General features: G+C 31.2%; 1 protein-coding gene across 1 annotated transcript; it reads right to left on the reverse strand.

The window, feature by feature from the left end:
* Nucleotides 1–295: 295 nt before the first annotated feature.
* Nucleotides 296–17,508, reverse strand: LOTGIDRAFT_209765 (hypothetical protein; the record flags this gene model as incomplete). Its single annotated transcript, XM_009059862.1, has 29 exons — nt 296–2,462; nt 2,721–2,877; nt 3,122–3,298; nt 3,947–4,088; nt 4,277–4,452; nt 4,589–4,765; nt 4,934–5,116; nt 6,299–6,534; nt 6,771–6,955; nt 7,224–7,404; nt 7,652–7,843; nt 8,106–8,202; nt 8,653–8,852; nt 9,023–9,247; nt 9,476–9,636; nt 9,953–10,184; nt 10,434–10,610; nt 10,835–10,991; nt 11,204–11,331; nt 11,779–11,899; nt 12,580–12,735; nt 12,958–13,173; nt 13,430–13,539; nt 13,763–13,942; nt 14,160–14,348; nt 14,938–15,058; nt 15,536–15,681; nt 15,900–16,017; nt 16,900–17,508. 29 exons carry the CDS (start codon nt 17,506–17,508, stop codon nt 2,329–2,331), a joined length of 5,283 nt encoding a protein of 1,760 aa, XP_009058110.1. The 3' UTR covers nt 296–2,328.
* Nucleotides 17,509–18,226: the final 718 nt, after the last annotated feature.

An 18,226-nucleotide genomic window follows, 5' to 3' on the forward strand; every position in this document is an offset into this window, starting at 1 on the left:
ACGAAAACTCCCATTTCTAAGACTAAGGTACATAGGTCAAATATTTGAAGCCTTTAATGACAAACAGCTTTGATACAAGTATTTTTTTAACAAATCATGAAATTAGCTGACTATTTTAGGACTATTTCATGGTTGTAACCTACAGAATCTGGATTTTAGAAAAATTTTCTTGTGTAAAACCTTAAAGGTAGTACAATCTTGCATCCTTGATTCAAGCAGCTTCTGGAAAATATATGATAAGGAAGGGGATAATACAATGCTTATGAGAACTGATACAAGAAACAAATCCAATAAGTTTGAAGATAAGATTTTTATTTTGATATAAAAATTATAAAATAATGCACTAATTATTAACACATAGATATCATTGTTTAATTTTGTCCACAATAATTTGAAGAAACCAAAGAGATTCGGCAAATATAAATTGAAAATGACACATGACAAGTTAATATACATTTACAAAAAACAAGATTCATTATGCTTAATTATTTTGGATTGTTCGTCTTGCATGATAAAATTGAAAACATTTATTCCCTTTAAAAAGCTAATCCCAATATCCCTTACATCATATTAAAGGAATCTATCAAAAACCTGTGCCAAATTTTATCATTTCATCTGGTATATCTATCAAATTGAGAGGATTTGTAAGTTAAATTGGGGGACTAATGTTCAATACTGTAATTGCCCTGGGAATACGGCATGGTATATGACTTAGGCATTGCTTTCACTTGTAAGCCAAGACGTATTTTAAGTGCTCTAAACATGACTATAGTAGAAACTATACAATTATATTAAAACAACACTACCACTAAAACAATATTGGCGAACACTAGTATGAAAAGCTCTATCACTACATTATAAAACTACACAAATACATTTAACCTAGCACTAAATATTATTTACAAATATATTAGTATACCATTGTACACTACTTATACATCAAATACAAAACACCAGTGATTTTAATACCAAATAAATTGTATCTGTTTGTGCAAGAAAAACTAATTTTTACCAAGCATTTTCAGCAATTGAGATGCAAACTATGTTAAAAGTACAGGGTGCATTAGTATACCTCATGAATGTACAGCAGGACTCAAAATAAAAGCATATACTATAAAGATTGAACTACAGTAGATCTAATGGCTAACTTATATGAGTAATGAGGTATGATTTCAATTAGAGTATTTATTTTGTAAGGAATAAAAAAAAAAAAAGATTTTCAGTGCCACTGCTCAATACAATATTTAAGTTCTCAAATTGTTAGTAATGGAGTCATTGAACTGTTATTTAATATATCAGTTTTCTCTTGTCAATTTTTCTGGTATGCGTCTTAAATATCAATGGTGTATTTTATCTAAATCAGAAGCACAACCCTGCTTTATTATCAAGTTCTGTAGATCAATACATATGGCACAAACATACAAAGATGGATTTGAATGTTTTATCATCATCTTAGTTGTATTTTCAATCAAGTTATTATGTGTTAAAGAAAACGATAATGCTATTTATATGAAAATGAATAATAATAAAGAGTAAATACATTGTATGTGATCTACAGCTACCTTAATATTAAAATGTCAAGAACCTGATATTGTGTTATTTTTTAACCAGAAATATTTTCAAGGTGACAAAAATTAACTCTTTACCAAAAAAAAAAATACCCGATATATAACTTCTTCCTAGACTTTGCCACACTTTTTTGAGCATGATAACAAAGACAAATTAAGTTACACTGAGAAGGCCAATCTCACAAAGAATAAGGTTTTCAACTGATTGAGGTAAGAAAGTGAATAGACAATTACTGGCCTATACATTGACAGATGACACTTGTGATATAAATAGTTCACAAACAATACAAAACAAACATATTAATATATACACAAAATATTTCAATATGATGTTAAAAATACAAATAGATTATAAAAAAAACTGGAGCAATTAAAATTTGTAAATTAAGTAATGAAAAAAGAAAATATGAGTAAAATTAAAAAAAGGCATGCATATATTTTTTTAATTACAATTATGAATCATGTTTTGATCAATATTTAACAATATCTGTTGTGTCCTACATCTGCAGAATTTAACCAATCATCAAAACAACGACAATGTAACGGCAAGCATTCTCTTCAGATCCCTAGATCATTATTTTCCACAACTTAATTGTGTCTGGATCTGAAATCAATGGCCGGATTATAAAATATATCTTTGATTGTTAACAAATCATTTGAATGTCTCCTTGGCACAATATAATATCATTCAGTAGTTTAAGACTGGATGTTCATCTCCACAAAAGTTCCTAACAGGTGTCTGGATAACCTTATCAAGGATTTAACAATCTCGATAATATTTTGCCTTGTCTTGAATTTCCATTAGGTATATTTCCATACGTCTATTCAATTCATCTATCAAATTAGACAATTCTACTAAATTTTTCTGGTTTTCATCAAATTCACCTTGAATTTCTGTAAAAAGAAAATATTAAGTGAAATAAATTCAAACAACCTATATAACAAAAGCAGACAGAATACAACTTACTATGGAAAATAAATGATTTTTTTTTTTAAGACTTTCAAATTGTAGATTACAAATGTCTAAGATGTACAATGAATGTATTTAACAGATCAGTAAGGTTCAAAATTTAATATTCTCAACATAAGTTTTCAAGCAAATCATATACATGTATATAAATATGTTTGTAAAGGTTCTCAAATTATACTTACTTTTAAGTTTATTATGTTTTTCTTGTGTATTTTTAGCTAAGAGATCTGCTCTTTCCATTAAACGCTTAGCTCGTTTCTGGGACTCAGTTGTAGAATCATAGTCCTGATTTAATTGGTTGGAAGCATCCTGATATTTATTGGTTAAATCATTGGCATCCTGAAATAGAAAGGAATTATGTTTAACAATAGGAAAATCTATAATATTTTTTTTTAAAACAGCATGTAATTTAATAAGGAATAATTTACATGTAAAAAAGCAATATAATGACTTTCATGGGCTGAAAAGATAGCTTGTGTTTTTATAGAGTAAGATAACTAGCCTATTCAGATTAAAACATTGAGATGCAAATGATAACACAAGACTTCATATTCATACATCGGTCTGTATTAGTGTAACTCACCCTCTCAGCTTTATTAGCCAAATCAACTGCCATCTGGGCTGCTTCTTCAGCTCTCTTCACATTAAGATCATTTTGTGTGAACTTGAGTCGAAGTTCATTTAACCTTTCTTTTAATTTTCCAATGATAGCTAAACTAACATTAGATTTATCTGCTGCTGAGGCTGTCTCTGATTCAATCTGTTGAAGAAAACATCACAATCGTCAGTTTATTAGCATGAATTGCCTTTCCCCACAGACATGGACAACAAGTTATACAAAATTATTGCAATGTTGAAAGGAAATCATGTTTTAAGGGTGGTTCAGTTTCAAACCAATTGCAAAGTTTCCACTTTGACTGTTAAACATTTAATGATTTGGAGTTTATAAAAATGTTGTAAACCAGAGTTTCTGAAGTAAAAAAGCAGTGCCACTCATCGTTTTGAAGTGCTAAAGCGCCATGAACCTTAGCAAGGGCCTGCCTGCACCGCCCCCTTACAGGAAAAGGCTGGACGCTATGCACGTGCTCATGCGATGATGACCATGAAAAGCACTTGATGTTGTTGGTAGGTGCTGAATCAAGAACTCACGATTCGTTATTTTCTCCTCTCTTCATACAAAAATAATATTAATGTGGCTAGTAAATTTTTGTTTTTTCCAATTCCGTCTAAGCCATTTTACATGCGCTAAAAATGGAGCACGTCACTAGTTGAGAATCCCTGTTGTTAACTATGTTAGTAATATATCTTATTATGTTTCTTTCTTTCTTCCCTCAAACAATCATCTGTTCCTGGGTGGTAAATGGGCATAAAAAATAGATATCAGAGGCTAGAAAGAAGTAAGACTTACCATTGTCAAATCAGCTTCAGCATCTTTAATATCAGTCTGAGCTTGTGTGATGGCTTTAGATGCTTCTTCTTGTGCATTCTTGGCACCATTTAAAGCACTTAATACCTCTTGAGCTGTCTTCAATATGGCATTAGCATCCAGTCTGTAAATGGACGAAAAATATTTGGATTCCAAATACCTAACCTGGTAATGGGCAGAACTGGAAATCTGAATCGATTTCAGAACGTATGCCAAAAATTGTGGAGCACTGGCCTGCACTAGATTATCAGAACTTAAGTTTTTTTGCTCATTAAATAACCTTATACATGTAATAATCTGATTTTTACTTACGAGGCATTATCAGCTCGCTGTTTCAATCTCCGGGCTTGATTTAAATCATCTCTTGTATCAACTAGGATACTGTCTATATTCTGGAGGCCTTGTATAGTTTGATTAATTTTACTAGCTAAATCTTCTATTTGTTTAGGTGTTAAAGATATACTCATATCCATAATCTCTGCAGCAATCTACAAATAAATTGAATGTGTCAAATTGAAATAATATGGGACAGGTCCGTCTGTTGATAATTTGTACAGATGTTGCATTGGTAACATTTTCTTCCCCAAATTCAAGATTTATTTTAATGATCTTAAAACATCTCACCTTTTTGACATCATTTGGACTAGCTCTCTGTGGTTGTAAGAAGTCACTGATTCTATTCAATAAGTCTTCAAGATTGGTGCGTACAGATTCAGACTGGTTTTTAGCACTAACAGCTACATCGTAGGCCATTTGAGCATCATCCTTAGCTTCTTCTGCTCCTCTCTTAGCTTCTCGAACCTAGAGATGAAATATACCTGATAACAGTAATGTCTATAGACGATAACTAGGATTTTCTCTATAAATTTAAAGTAAAAGCATCCATACTTAATAATTCCTTAGATTAGTCAATTATATTTTTTTTATACAAAACGGCACAGTCAAATTAATTAAAATAAAATAACATACATCACTGAGTAGGTCTTCAGCTTCAGCTTCTTTGATTTTTAAAACTTCTGCTGCCTGATTGGCCAAGTCTAGAGCACTTTCAGCCTTAGTGACAGCACCATCTCCACAATTACTACCACCACATTTATTACATCCTCCTCCACCACAAAATACATCACATGGATCACCTGGTTTACCACAAACCTTGAAAAAAAAATACAAAACTATATTTAACAACACACCTAGAATTAACAAAATACATCATCAGTTTTACCACAAACCTAGAAATACTAACCAGGCAAACTAGAAATATTAACAAAATACATCATCAGTTTTACCACAAACCTAGAAATACTACCCAGGCAACTAGAAATATTAACAAAATACATCATCAGTTTTACCACAAACCTAGAAATACTAACCAGGCAACTAGAAATATTAAAAAAATACATCATCAGTTTTACCACAAACCTAGAAATACTAACCAGGCAAACTAGAAATATTAACAAAATACATCATCAGTTTTACCACAAACCTAGAAATACTAACCAGGCAACTAGAAATATTAACAAAATACATCATCAGTTTTACCACAAACCTAGAAATGCTAACCACGAACCTAGAAATATTAACAAAATACATCATCAGTTTTACCACGCACCTAGAAATACTAACCACGCACCCAGAAATATTAACAAAATACATTATCAGTTTACCACAAACCTAGAAATATTAACAAAATACATCATCAGTTTTACCATGCACCTAGAAATACTAACCACGCACCCAGAAATATTAACAAAATACATTATCAGTTTACCACAAACCTAGAAATATTAACAAAATACATCATCAGTTTACCACAAACCTAGAAATACTAACCAGGCACCTAGAAATATTAACAAAATACATCATCAGTTTTACCACAAACCTAGAAATATTAAGCAGGCAACTAGAAATATTAACAAAATACATCATCAGTTTTACCACAAACCTAGAAATACTAACCAGGCACCTAGAAATATTAAAAAAATACATCATCAGTTTTACCACAAACCTAAAAATAATATATTTCTTCATCAGTTTTACTACAAACCTAGAACTAGAAATATTTACATATCATCAGTTTTACCACAAACCTAAAATAATATATTTCATTATCAGTTTTACTACAAACCTAGAACTAGAAACATTTATATATCATCAGTTTTACCACAAAAAAAGCAATATTAAAAAAAAAAATACAGATACTCTAACAGATACTTTAACGCCAAACTATAAATCATAACTAAATACATCAACACATTAGGACTACAAAATGTATCAGAAAGCTCACTGTTATCTATTTTCAAAACTTAATCCTATAGAAAACCAAAGATTTTTTACCATGTTGTTAATGTTTGCAATTCTGCCTCCTAGATCAGTGACCTTATTATCCAATTTATCTAATTCAGCTTTATTTCTCTTTAATTTATCATCAAATTGAGCTCCATTCTGGGAAATAAGATCTTCTACTCTTCTTCTAGTTCGTTCAGAATCAGTCAATAATGGTGAGGTACTGTCTACCAGCCTCTGAGCATCTTGGGACCGTCTTTCAGCTTCACGGGTAATATTCAATGCTCCTGTTAAAGAAAGGAATGTATAATCAAATCCAATTTTTGAAAACAAAAAGATTTAATGCTACTGAAATAAATTACTACATAAACCTTGCAGGTGTCTCATCTTAGCCAGGGTAGTGGAATAAATGGATTGTCGTCTGCAAGGTATTGTTTTTGATATGTTTAAATCCCACAATCTTTGAAATTGAAGTTCACTCATCATACCAAAGATAAAAATATCTTTTAATCATGCTTCCTACCTTCTACATCTCTAGCCTGGATATCAGTTGCATTAGCCCGGAGTCGTTCAGCCAAATCTTTTAAATCAGCTACCTGTTGTTTCAATACACCAATTCTAGTATTACCAATCTGTACTCTAGCTGTTGTATTACTTAATTCTTCATCCACATTATTAATAGATTTACTGTTCTCTGTTAGATTACGTCTGAAATATAAATAAATACATGATATAATATATTGCAGATATAGCCATTTCTGGCTAGCTAACTTAATAGCTGTGTTTTGAAAAAAAAATACCTTTATTGTCTTAAATTCTTGCTTTGTATTGGACCAATGCAGACAGGCAACTCCATGCAGTGTGCATTGAGTTAAAATTGAGGGTTTTTTTTCAGAAATGCTGCATTTCAATATAAAATGGCTCTAGTTTGGTTTCAGGAATGCCATAAATTTGTTATTTGTCAACTATGATTTACCTGATATAATCTAACATTGTTTCTATATCTCTAACATCAACTTGTGTTAAATTAGAGCTAGATATAATACTCTGTATCTCATTGATATTGCTCTGCATCTGTTTAAACTCTGTATCAAAGGCTTTAATAGCACCAGTAGACTGTATGTTGCTTGCTGTCTCTACTAGACTAGCTGTCTGGTCTAAAAATATATAAACATTTAATAGACTTTGAAATCAGTGATGTTGACATCAGTATGCAACCATATATGAGACCTATACGTGAGCTGTCAATATATATATTATATGACATTGGATAGGCCTTCATCTGAATTACAGTCTAGTGCCTTAAAATTCCTTTTCATAAAATGGTCAACAAATCCAATTTGTATCTGTTGAAGTCTATTGTTCTCTAAGTGAAATGATAATTAATAACATGTCAATGCTTACCTCTTAAAACTCGGATGATCCTGTCCCAGTTATCAAAACATTCTCCACAAGGTACACAATATGGTAGTTCACCAGTAGTTCCTCGAGCACAACGGTCACATTTTAACCCTGTTACACCTCTGACACATTCACACTGTCCTGTACGTCTGTCACACTGTAATGATCTGGAGCCACGTCTATCACAGGCACAATCTGAAATTCATCAAAATTGAGCCATATATTAGTTATAAGGTATTCTCTTCTGTACCACTGTAGTATATATCTCGTCTTCTGTTAAATTTCTCGTTCACAAATCCCCAACTACTGTGCCTCTACAGTCTTCTAAAAAAGAAATATTTCAATATGGTTTTGGCTTTTGTTTGCAAAATTAGAAAAGCCTTTGTTATTTCTGAGATTGAAAAAGCCACATTTCTTAAAAAGCCACATAAACATATTAACTTAAAGAGTAACTTACCATAACACTGGTCTCTAGGATCGCCATATAACAAATCAGCACAATCACTACAAGTTCTTCCACCTCTATCATCTTTACAATCACATTGTCCATCAATCTAATAACAACAATTTGAGCAAAAGTTAATGTACAACTGTATAATTGTTAATTACTTTGAGCATTCTAGTCATGTATATTCTCTGCTCGACACTAGAACTCTTTTCTTGATTGGAGATAATTTTCCAATGTATAATGTTGAACAAGGCAATAAATTTGTAAATTAACAAATAGAGCTCTTTTGTAAACATGAACATAGGAGGAACATGGCTGTAATACCTAGAATAACTTTTGCAACTAACAATAGAATTAAATCAAATTCAATCTGATAAAGGCAATATGTCGACTAAAAGACTTTCCATTAAAAGGTGTTTGGTTTAATTGACAGTAAACTGAAAAGGAATGTATCCAGTCAAAACACTCTCAAGAAAGAAGGTAGCTTTACTAGGTTACCTTACAAGCATCATATACCAAGCTTGATGTTCTTTAGAGAGGAAGTGTGAATACTAACCTGATTACACTCTAGAGAATTAGAACCAGTAGGATCACAGTTACAAGCTGAACAACCTACTCCGCTAGACAGATTATAATAACCTACAGCACATCTATCACATTCCTGACCAATAACATTAGGTAGACATGGACATTGACCATTATTACGATCACATTCTCCCAGACTCATATCTGTTCCTAATGATGAACACACACATTCTGAAAAATAAAAAAAGGTTGAAATGAAATTACATGAAACATTATTTGTATAAATAAATACTGTTAGCTAATACTGCACTTTAACCCTTTTACTATGTTGTCACATTATCATAAGGAATAGGAGTCAATAGCATTATACCATTAAAACACAGTATGTTTAAAAATCTTACGTTTACAGTTCTGTTCTGAAGCTTCACCAAAATATCCTGCTGTACAGAGTTCACAATTATATCCCTCTGTATTATACAGACATTTTAAACATTCTCCAGTAGATCTATCACAGCTTCCAGGCATAGCAAAATCTATATTATTATTACAAATACATCTCTGACAACTACCACCTTCTTGTAATGGATTACCATAATAATTCTCTTCACATATCTCACAATTTGGTCCTGTTAAAAAAAACAAAAAAATTCTACTTATTGAAACCTTGATTTGACAAACATGCTCCCAAAAAACCTAAAACCTTCACTCTCATGATGATAAAATACAGTAAATTGAATGTAAACCAAATAATCAATTGGCCACTAGATGGAGTATATTTGGATTGTGTAGAAGAGATACTGGATGAACTTGAATTTGACAATATTTTAACACAATAAAAGTTAAACTGTACTCACTCTGATATCCAAGTTTACAGTCACAAATAAAAGAGCGAGATCTAGGATCTAGAGAACACTGGTCAGCATGGTTCAATGTGCTATTAGGACCTCCAGGACACATACAGGGTTGACATGGTATACGAGCACCTCTTGGTTCACCATAGTAAAAATCTAAACATCTGAAAATTTACACAAAATACATGTAGTATAATTTACTAAACTTGGTACATAAAACCATAGCGTTAACCATTAGTAGTACATTAACTATATCCATTTATGGCTGGGTCAACCGGAATAATGAGGAAAGATCACTTATTCGAGTTAACCAGATTTTAACCAGGCATTATATGGTATTTCATTGCAAAGATGATTCTCTCTGTATTATTATTATGCTATGTGCGTAAAAAAAAGAATTAAAAATATTCTATTGAAATAGACAAATATCATTCCTGTATGTGAGTAGATTTGGAAGGAACATTATTCATAATTTCTTACCTTTCACAGTAATCACCCTGGGTATTATCTTGACAGTTTATACATCTTCCAGATAAATTATCACACGTTTCAGCATGTCCATTACACTGACAGGCACGACACTGTGGAAATCCCCAATTACCAGGAATACAAACATCACATGTCTGTCCACCAACATTATCAGCACAGGAACATTGTCCACTGGTACCATTACAGAAATTATCTAATGCTCCAATATCATTACAATTACAGGCTATAAAAAATAGTACGAGATGTTAATATAATAAAACTATTCTAATAATATAACTTTATAATTATTACTCATTGAATATGTCATTAATAGTTACAAGTTTACCGTTATCAAAAAGAAACATGTTATAATATACTACAATGTTTTCAAAATGTATATTGCTCTATAATTGATGTATTGAGCGCTATTTTAACAGTGAAAATATAATTCATTATTGTATATATCATATTCATTTTAACTTAAATTACTTACGTTGGCAACCACTAGGACCGAAACCATAAGTTCCTGGAGCACACTGGTCACATCTTCTACCTACTACATTAGGTTTACATTGACACTGTCCACCTAGTGGTTCACAGTCACGACTTAATGATCCAGTCAAATCACAATCACATGCTGAAATTATAATTGTAAGGTAATGACATAAAACTTACAGGGTTTGATACATCAGATACAAGCTCAATATGCAGATCTATAAAAAGAAATGAGGGCCTGGTTTGAACACAATGATGGTTATGGTTGGATATAATGTGAAAGAAATAATTATCACCCCTTATAAAGATATGTCTATAATTTTAGAGTGGTAAAATACATTATAGTGGGTTTTAAAAAATGGTTACCTAAAGCTTCTCCATGTAAAACAGCAGAGATACTGAAATAATGTTTTTTACACTCATCAGGTATATTAGACTGTAGTGAACCCAGTTGTACTTGATCACATCGATATCGTGTAAATTGGTTCTTCAAATATAGAGGTAAACCTGGTCCTTGAAATATTGGTATACTGTCTGTATTAGGTACCAATAAGATCTATAATCAAAGTTTTAAATTGAATTAGAATGCTTTTATAAGACATAATCCAAAGTTTTACTAGACTTGAACATTGTCAAAATGTCAAAGACATAAACTTCATAATAAGGATTTTTCTTTAGATAAATGTTTTATGATTTTCTCTGAAAGAAATGGAAAGGATATGTTATCATATTATGAATTATCTAAGAATAATACATAAGGTAACTTACTGAATCAATTAATACAGTAGCTTGTGGAGTAGATTCTCCCTCTTTATATCTATTGAGATCTATTCTAATAGTGTATTTTTTACCAGGTTCAAAACAAGTTGGTGGTGATACACTAATAAATCTGTTACCTATAATATCATATATCATTATAATATTTACATTACATTGACCAATGTACACTTACAAATTTACAAATGTCATAAAACTTGAGCCTATTCACACAAATTTATTGAAATTTAATATCATCATAAATTACATCTTATTCCACAAATATTGTTTGTTTTAATCTACCTATTGAAAAATAAACAGATGCATCACAAATAGGTTATTTTATTTGGTTTTAAGGTTTATGTCCAAATATTAGAATTTAATTCCACTTCAAATACAGTTTTCTAGTTTTTACAGCAGCATAATGTCAACAACTTATTTTCAGTTAACAATACCATTGATATTTCTAAGAATGTTACTGTAAAAGTCTGGATTTAATCAAATGAACAGAAAATTGTTTGTATTTATTCTGTTTGTCCTATTTCGTTATCATAACCAGAATATTTGATTGTCAGGGGAAAACTTACTTGGTTGAAGTCGAACAGTTTTGACATCATCAGCAGGATTATATCTAGCACATAGTCCATTAGGATCAATAGGTTCATCTCTTATTACTGTTATACGTACATCACTCCAGGCTTCAGGCATCTACAAGTATACAGATATCTTCTAATGTTTCTTGTTAATCATCCATCAATCTTAATGAAAATTTCTACCTTAATAATCTTGTGAGCATTGCATTTAAAAGGCGTATCAACATGCAATTAAATAGTTGAACAGAAAAAACAAAATTAAGCCAATGCATCATAATTTCTTTGTAACCAACTCGATTCACTGGCAAATTATTGTATAACTCCATATTTATTTTTTTTTTCCACTATTTTAGTTTATAATGATGTACAACTGATTCATACAGTACTTTGCTTTTAGATTCAAATAATGACTCACAATATGGATAAATGGTCTTCTATAAAAATGAGGAAGAAAAGTCAAATATAACACATGTATGTACAAATAGTGGAAACATTCAAAAAGTAAAGATATTAACATAAAAAATAAAAGAATTCAAGGAACATTGGAAAGGAAACAAATGATTCGAAATATAAAACCTTACCACACACATTAACAGACTACATATCATGTAGAATCCTAGCAGCAATGTTAATGGAAAAAATATATGATTGATAAATGAAAATGACATCTAAAGTCCTTAAACTTTTCTGACATCAGATAAAATCATCATTAATTATGCGATGAAAATAATACTATGAAACAATATGAAAATTGCAAGTTCTAATAAATTCTTGTACTGTAGAAAATTAACCTACCCTTGGATCATAACGTAATACTAAGTCATAATACATAGGGAAATCTATATTACTAAACATAATTTCCATACTATCTCCTTCTGTTAATAACATATAACCTGTACCAGTCCAGTACTTAGCATCAGGTATAGGTTCACGAAGATATACTCTACCATTCTGAAATAATAAATAGTTTTACATATAGTCTAGGATTAAATAAAAAGTTTCATCCACAATTTTAGCTTTACCAGCAAAATAAACCTAGGAAAAACCACAAAAATGTAACTTGGAAGTTAAAACAATTTCCAGACCATTCTTATGTGCAATTTATTTTTTAATCCTTCTGTTCCAGTTGAAGTTTTACTGTTGACTCCCTAAAAGTGTTGAGATAATACTTACACCAGAGGCTTGACCATGTTCACCTTCATATAGATAATAATCTAGTCCAGCATAGTAATATCCAGGGAATGGCTGATCACATTGACGTCCTACTATATTAGGTCGACACTGACACTGTCCACTAGCCTGATCACATGTCTCACTTAATGATCCACCGATATCACAATCACATGGATCACATCCATAATCCTTGGCACTTAATCCAAAAAATCCTGGCTGTAAAAGATGAAATAAAATATGATCATGTTCTCTTCATAAGCAGAAAGTAATGACTCTACCAGTACTCCTTTTCCAATTTAATGTCATGCTTTTAATTTACTGTACATGAACAGTTTTCACACATTAGGCTACTTAAATATCCTGAAATTTGCCTGGTCATCATGAAAGGTGGTTTTAACTTAATGCCTATTTAACTTGGTGAGTTTCTCCACAAATTCTATGATAATATTAATATTAATTCTATGAAACTTACATAACAAGCATCACAATTTCTACCAGTAACATAACGTTTACATCGGCATAATCCAGTTACTTGATCACATCCAAAATCTCCAATAGTACCTATAGCATTACATGTACATGCTGAAATAAAAGACAATATCAAATTATACATCACTTATTTTCTATATTCTGCTCTCCAAGTTTTAGCAAGATGCTACCGCCATTATGCATAATGTGCTCCAAATAGAAACTATAACATTGAATAAATTAACTTTTCTAAATCAAATTTTCCACAATGCTGTTTGGCTCCTTATGGATAACTTGGGTAACATTTAAGGCCACAATGCCTGTATTCAATACTCACCTTCACAGCCTTCAGGATTTTCTTGTAATAAATTCCAATAATTATCAATACATTTATCACATCTTGATCCAGTGGCATATTTCTTACAATAACATTTACCAGCTTCTAGACCAGCCAATTCATCAGTTCTAGCATCACATTCACCATTTAATTCTGAACCAGATGGATCACAGTCACAGGCTGAAACATACAATTTATTGATATGAACTCTTTCAAAAAAATAACCAATGTAATGCTATCAATATCATATAAAGAACACCCTGTCTGAATGATAATTATCAAATACTGTAATTTTAGTTGTGGCATAAAGATAAATGATTTTGATGAACAAAGCAAATTAAATTACTGTCCAATTTCTGTCCTTCAATGAATTTTAATCATTTTTTAGAATACTTACGTTGACAGATTTCAGGATCTCGTATATCTCTATTAGGATCTTGATAATAGAATGTGGCACATTCCTGGCAGTTTCTACCCTGTGTATTATGTTGACACTGATCACAAACACCACCACTTATTCTACCAGTAGCCTCATATACAGCCGAATCAAAATGACATTGGGTAGCATGATTATTACAGTTGCACCCTGAAATATAAATGACATTGGGTATAAAATGACACTGGAAGTCATGATTATTACTATAACATTGCCACACAAATGACGTTGAGTATAAAATTACACTGTTATACAATGACATTGGATTACATTATTATTACAATAACATCTTGTAACACAAATGATATTGGGTATAAAATGACATAAGAAGGCATGTTTACTACAATAACATCTTGTAACACAAATGATATTGGGTATAAAATGACATTGGATTACATGTTTACTACAATAACATCTTGTAACACAAATGATATTGGGTATAAAATGACATTAGAAGGCATGTTTATTACAATAACATCTTGTAACACAAATGATATTGGGTATAAAATGACATTAGAAGGCATGTTTATTACAATAACATCTACAAAATGACATTAGAAGGCATGTTTATTACAATAACATCTTGTAACACAAATGATATTGGGTATAAAATGACATTAGAAGGCATGATTATTACAATAACATACTTACATTGATTACAAATTGCATTGGCAATTATTCCAATTTTTGAGAATCAATGTGACAAAAGAAAACAAATCAAAATCATTCAAACACTTACGTTTACAAGAATTAGGTTGATTCTGTCTAGCTGGTCTCCAGGGTAAATCATTATAAAAATCCTGACACATCTCACAATTTAAACCTTTAGTATTATGTTGACATTCACATTGACCATGAACCTGCAACCAAGATTCACCATTTCATTTCATACATATACTGAAGACATGTAATTTCAACACCAAATTTTATATCATCTCTTGAACACAAGGAAATACTTTAAATGCAATAGTAGACCTGCTGGTTATACAGACAAGACTGAAACCAGCAAACATTTCATCATGGCTAAATCAACAATTAATCTTTTTGAAACTTTTAGAGCCCCACTCAATATATGAATTATACCACTGAATCTAATATCACTGAAGAATTTTTATTTATGAAACTTTTGGCCTCTGTCAACCAAGGGTCTTATTCTTGAAACTTAAGTTAAAATGATTTCAGTGTTTAAGTCATCTGATTGGTAAATCACTAAAATTGATATCAAATTTAGTTTTGTTATCCAATCAGATGACTGTATTTCTTAAAATCTTAATTTTTTGAGACTAAGGCCCCAAGTGATCAAGCTTAGAAAGAACGGATTATAACTGTTGACTCACCATATCAGGTCTGGTATCATAGCCAGGAACAGGTAAACATCTTGCAGCATGACCATAACAAGAACAACTACCTCTTACAGTCATATCATACATAGAATAGTAATATTTCTCTTTAATTTCAGGTCTAGAATCTAATAATGTATCACCTGAAATAACAAATATAATTGTTAGTCTTTATTTCCCAGAATTGCATTGAAAAGATGTACATTACAAGTCTGGATTTTAAAATGTTCTTTTTCTGTAGAATCAATCCACTATATCCTGAACTGGACAATCAAGCTAAATAAATGGGAATGCAGACTTTTGATCATAAAAGTTTCCATACAACTTACACATATTATACGATAAAGAACAATACATGTACCTAATGTATGTAATTCTGTTAAGTTGACACGTAAATTAGTTAATTTCAATAAATCTTGAACTTTCTCACTGTATGGATCATCTACTCTAATAAATGGAGGTAATACACGGAAAATAACCTGAAAAATAACAGCACATACATTATAACAGATCCTATTTCAATTTCAATTTCAGTAGATTTTGACAGACAACCTGCACCACCGATTCTTACTAACAGAGCAATGACACATCTGAATACCTGTTCTGTACATATTAAAAATCATGACACATCTGAATACCTGTTCTGTAAATATTAAAAATCATGACACATCTGAATACCTGTTCTGTACATATTTAAAATCATGACACATCTGAATACCTGTTCTGTACATGATGCAAATCATGACACATCTGAATACCTGTATTGTGCATATTGCAAATCATGACACATCTGAATACCTGTATTGTGTATCATTGCAAATCATGACACATCTGAATACCTGTATTGTGTATATTGCAAATCATGACACATCTTAATACCTGTACTGTACATATTACAAATCACGACACATCTGAATACCTTTACTGTACATGATGCAAATCATGACACATCTAAATACATGTACTGTAAATGATGCAAATCATGACACATCTGAATACATGTACTGTAAATGATGCAGACATGACACATCTGAATACATGTACTGTAAATGATGCAAATCATGACACATCTGAATACATGTACTGTAAATGATGCAAATCATGACACATCTGAATACATGTACTGTAAATGATGCAGACATGACACATCTGAATACATGTACTGTAAATGATGCAAATCATGACACATCTGAATACATGTACTGTAAATGATGCAAATCATGACACATCTGAATACATGTACTGTAAATGATGCAGACATGACACATCTGAATAAGGGATTTGTAGGAGGGAGATGAAATATTCAACCAACTGTTCATGTGTATTTCTGGTACAACACATTAAGAAAAAAAATGACTCACCTCTCCCTCTGTTGAAGGTGTTTCTGCTGAATATCTCTGAACACAAATAACATCAGTTAATGAACGAACAGGTCCACGTGGAACACCAGGGAAAGAACGAGCACAATCCTGAGCAAAATAACGATACACTTTCCATGTTTTACCAAAATCGTATGATCTTTCAATGAGTAATGCTTTTGGTCTAAAGGTCTTAAATGTCATAATTAAATGAGTGAAATGAAATTCGGCCTCCAAGTCTAACTGAACAGTTACATCTTGTTCACCGTTTCTAGCTTGCCACCAACGGTTACGTCTGTCTTTGAATGATGATACAATGTTTGATATTTTATGACTACGTTCATTGAAACCCTCTCTCCATGGCTGACGAGAATCACACTGAAAACATTTAGTGTCTTTTTCTAAATAACTGACAACACAGAATCTTTCTGGACGCTCTGCACCACACGTAGAGGAGGCTGATAAATAATCTTCACGTCCAATCAGTAAATCTCCCGTTGCTGGGTAACAACTACCCTGTTCACATCGTGATCTCTGTCTATTTCTTCTCCGCTGCCCTTCCAATCCTGTAAGAAGAAATGGTTTCTCATACTTAATTAGAAAATAAAACATAGTTTTCAACATTATTGACAAAGTCAGCAATAATACAAAATAGTGTTTTGGACATTCATTATTATGAACAATTTAAACATTCCAAAATATTGATAATAATATTTATATAAATTATTTGCATTTAATACATTCTGAAAAAGCATTTCCATATATCTATAATTACATGTTTGGTATCAGCTGTCTACGGGTAAATGTATCATGTCTATTATTAAAAAGAAAAATTTCATGTAGTAATCTATCATTTGAAACATCTATCAATAATTTCTTATTTAAAGGCAATGTTTCACTAAGCTTTTTTACTAGTTAAATATTTCAATTACGGTCTATTGCAGCAGAAAATTTGTCATTGGTAATATCTTTTTAAGGAAATAACTCAATTGTCTACTATTTAAGAAAATATTTGAAGTTACAATTCAATATTCAGAAACTATTTCAATTCAAAATCTATCATTTAATAAATATTTCACAGTCTATTTCAATTAAAGGGACAGATGCACCATTTTGGGGGGATGATTTGAGTCTCGAATATATGTTGTCTTCAAAGTACTATAAATGTATGACAATCGCATAATTCCTTCAAAAATTTCTCAACTGAGAATTCCTTTCTCTATTTCTATAGATTGTCTTTTTTATGTATGGCAGTGACTCAAAAAAATACAACTGATCTTTTTTAATTTCAAACGCAGATAATTCTGGACACACATGGATCTCAACACTA

The sequence above is a fragment of the Lottia gigantea genome, assembly GCF_000327385.1.
Source record: "Lottia gigantea unplaced genomic scaffold LOTGIsca_4, whole genome shotgun sequence".
Lineage (NCBI taxonomy): Eukaryota > Metazoa > Mollusca > Gastropoda > Lottiidae > Lottia > Lottia gigantea.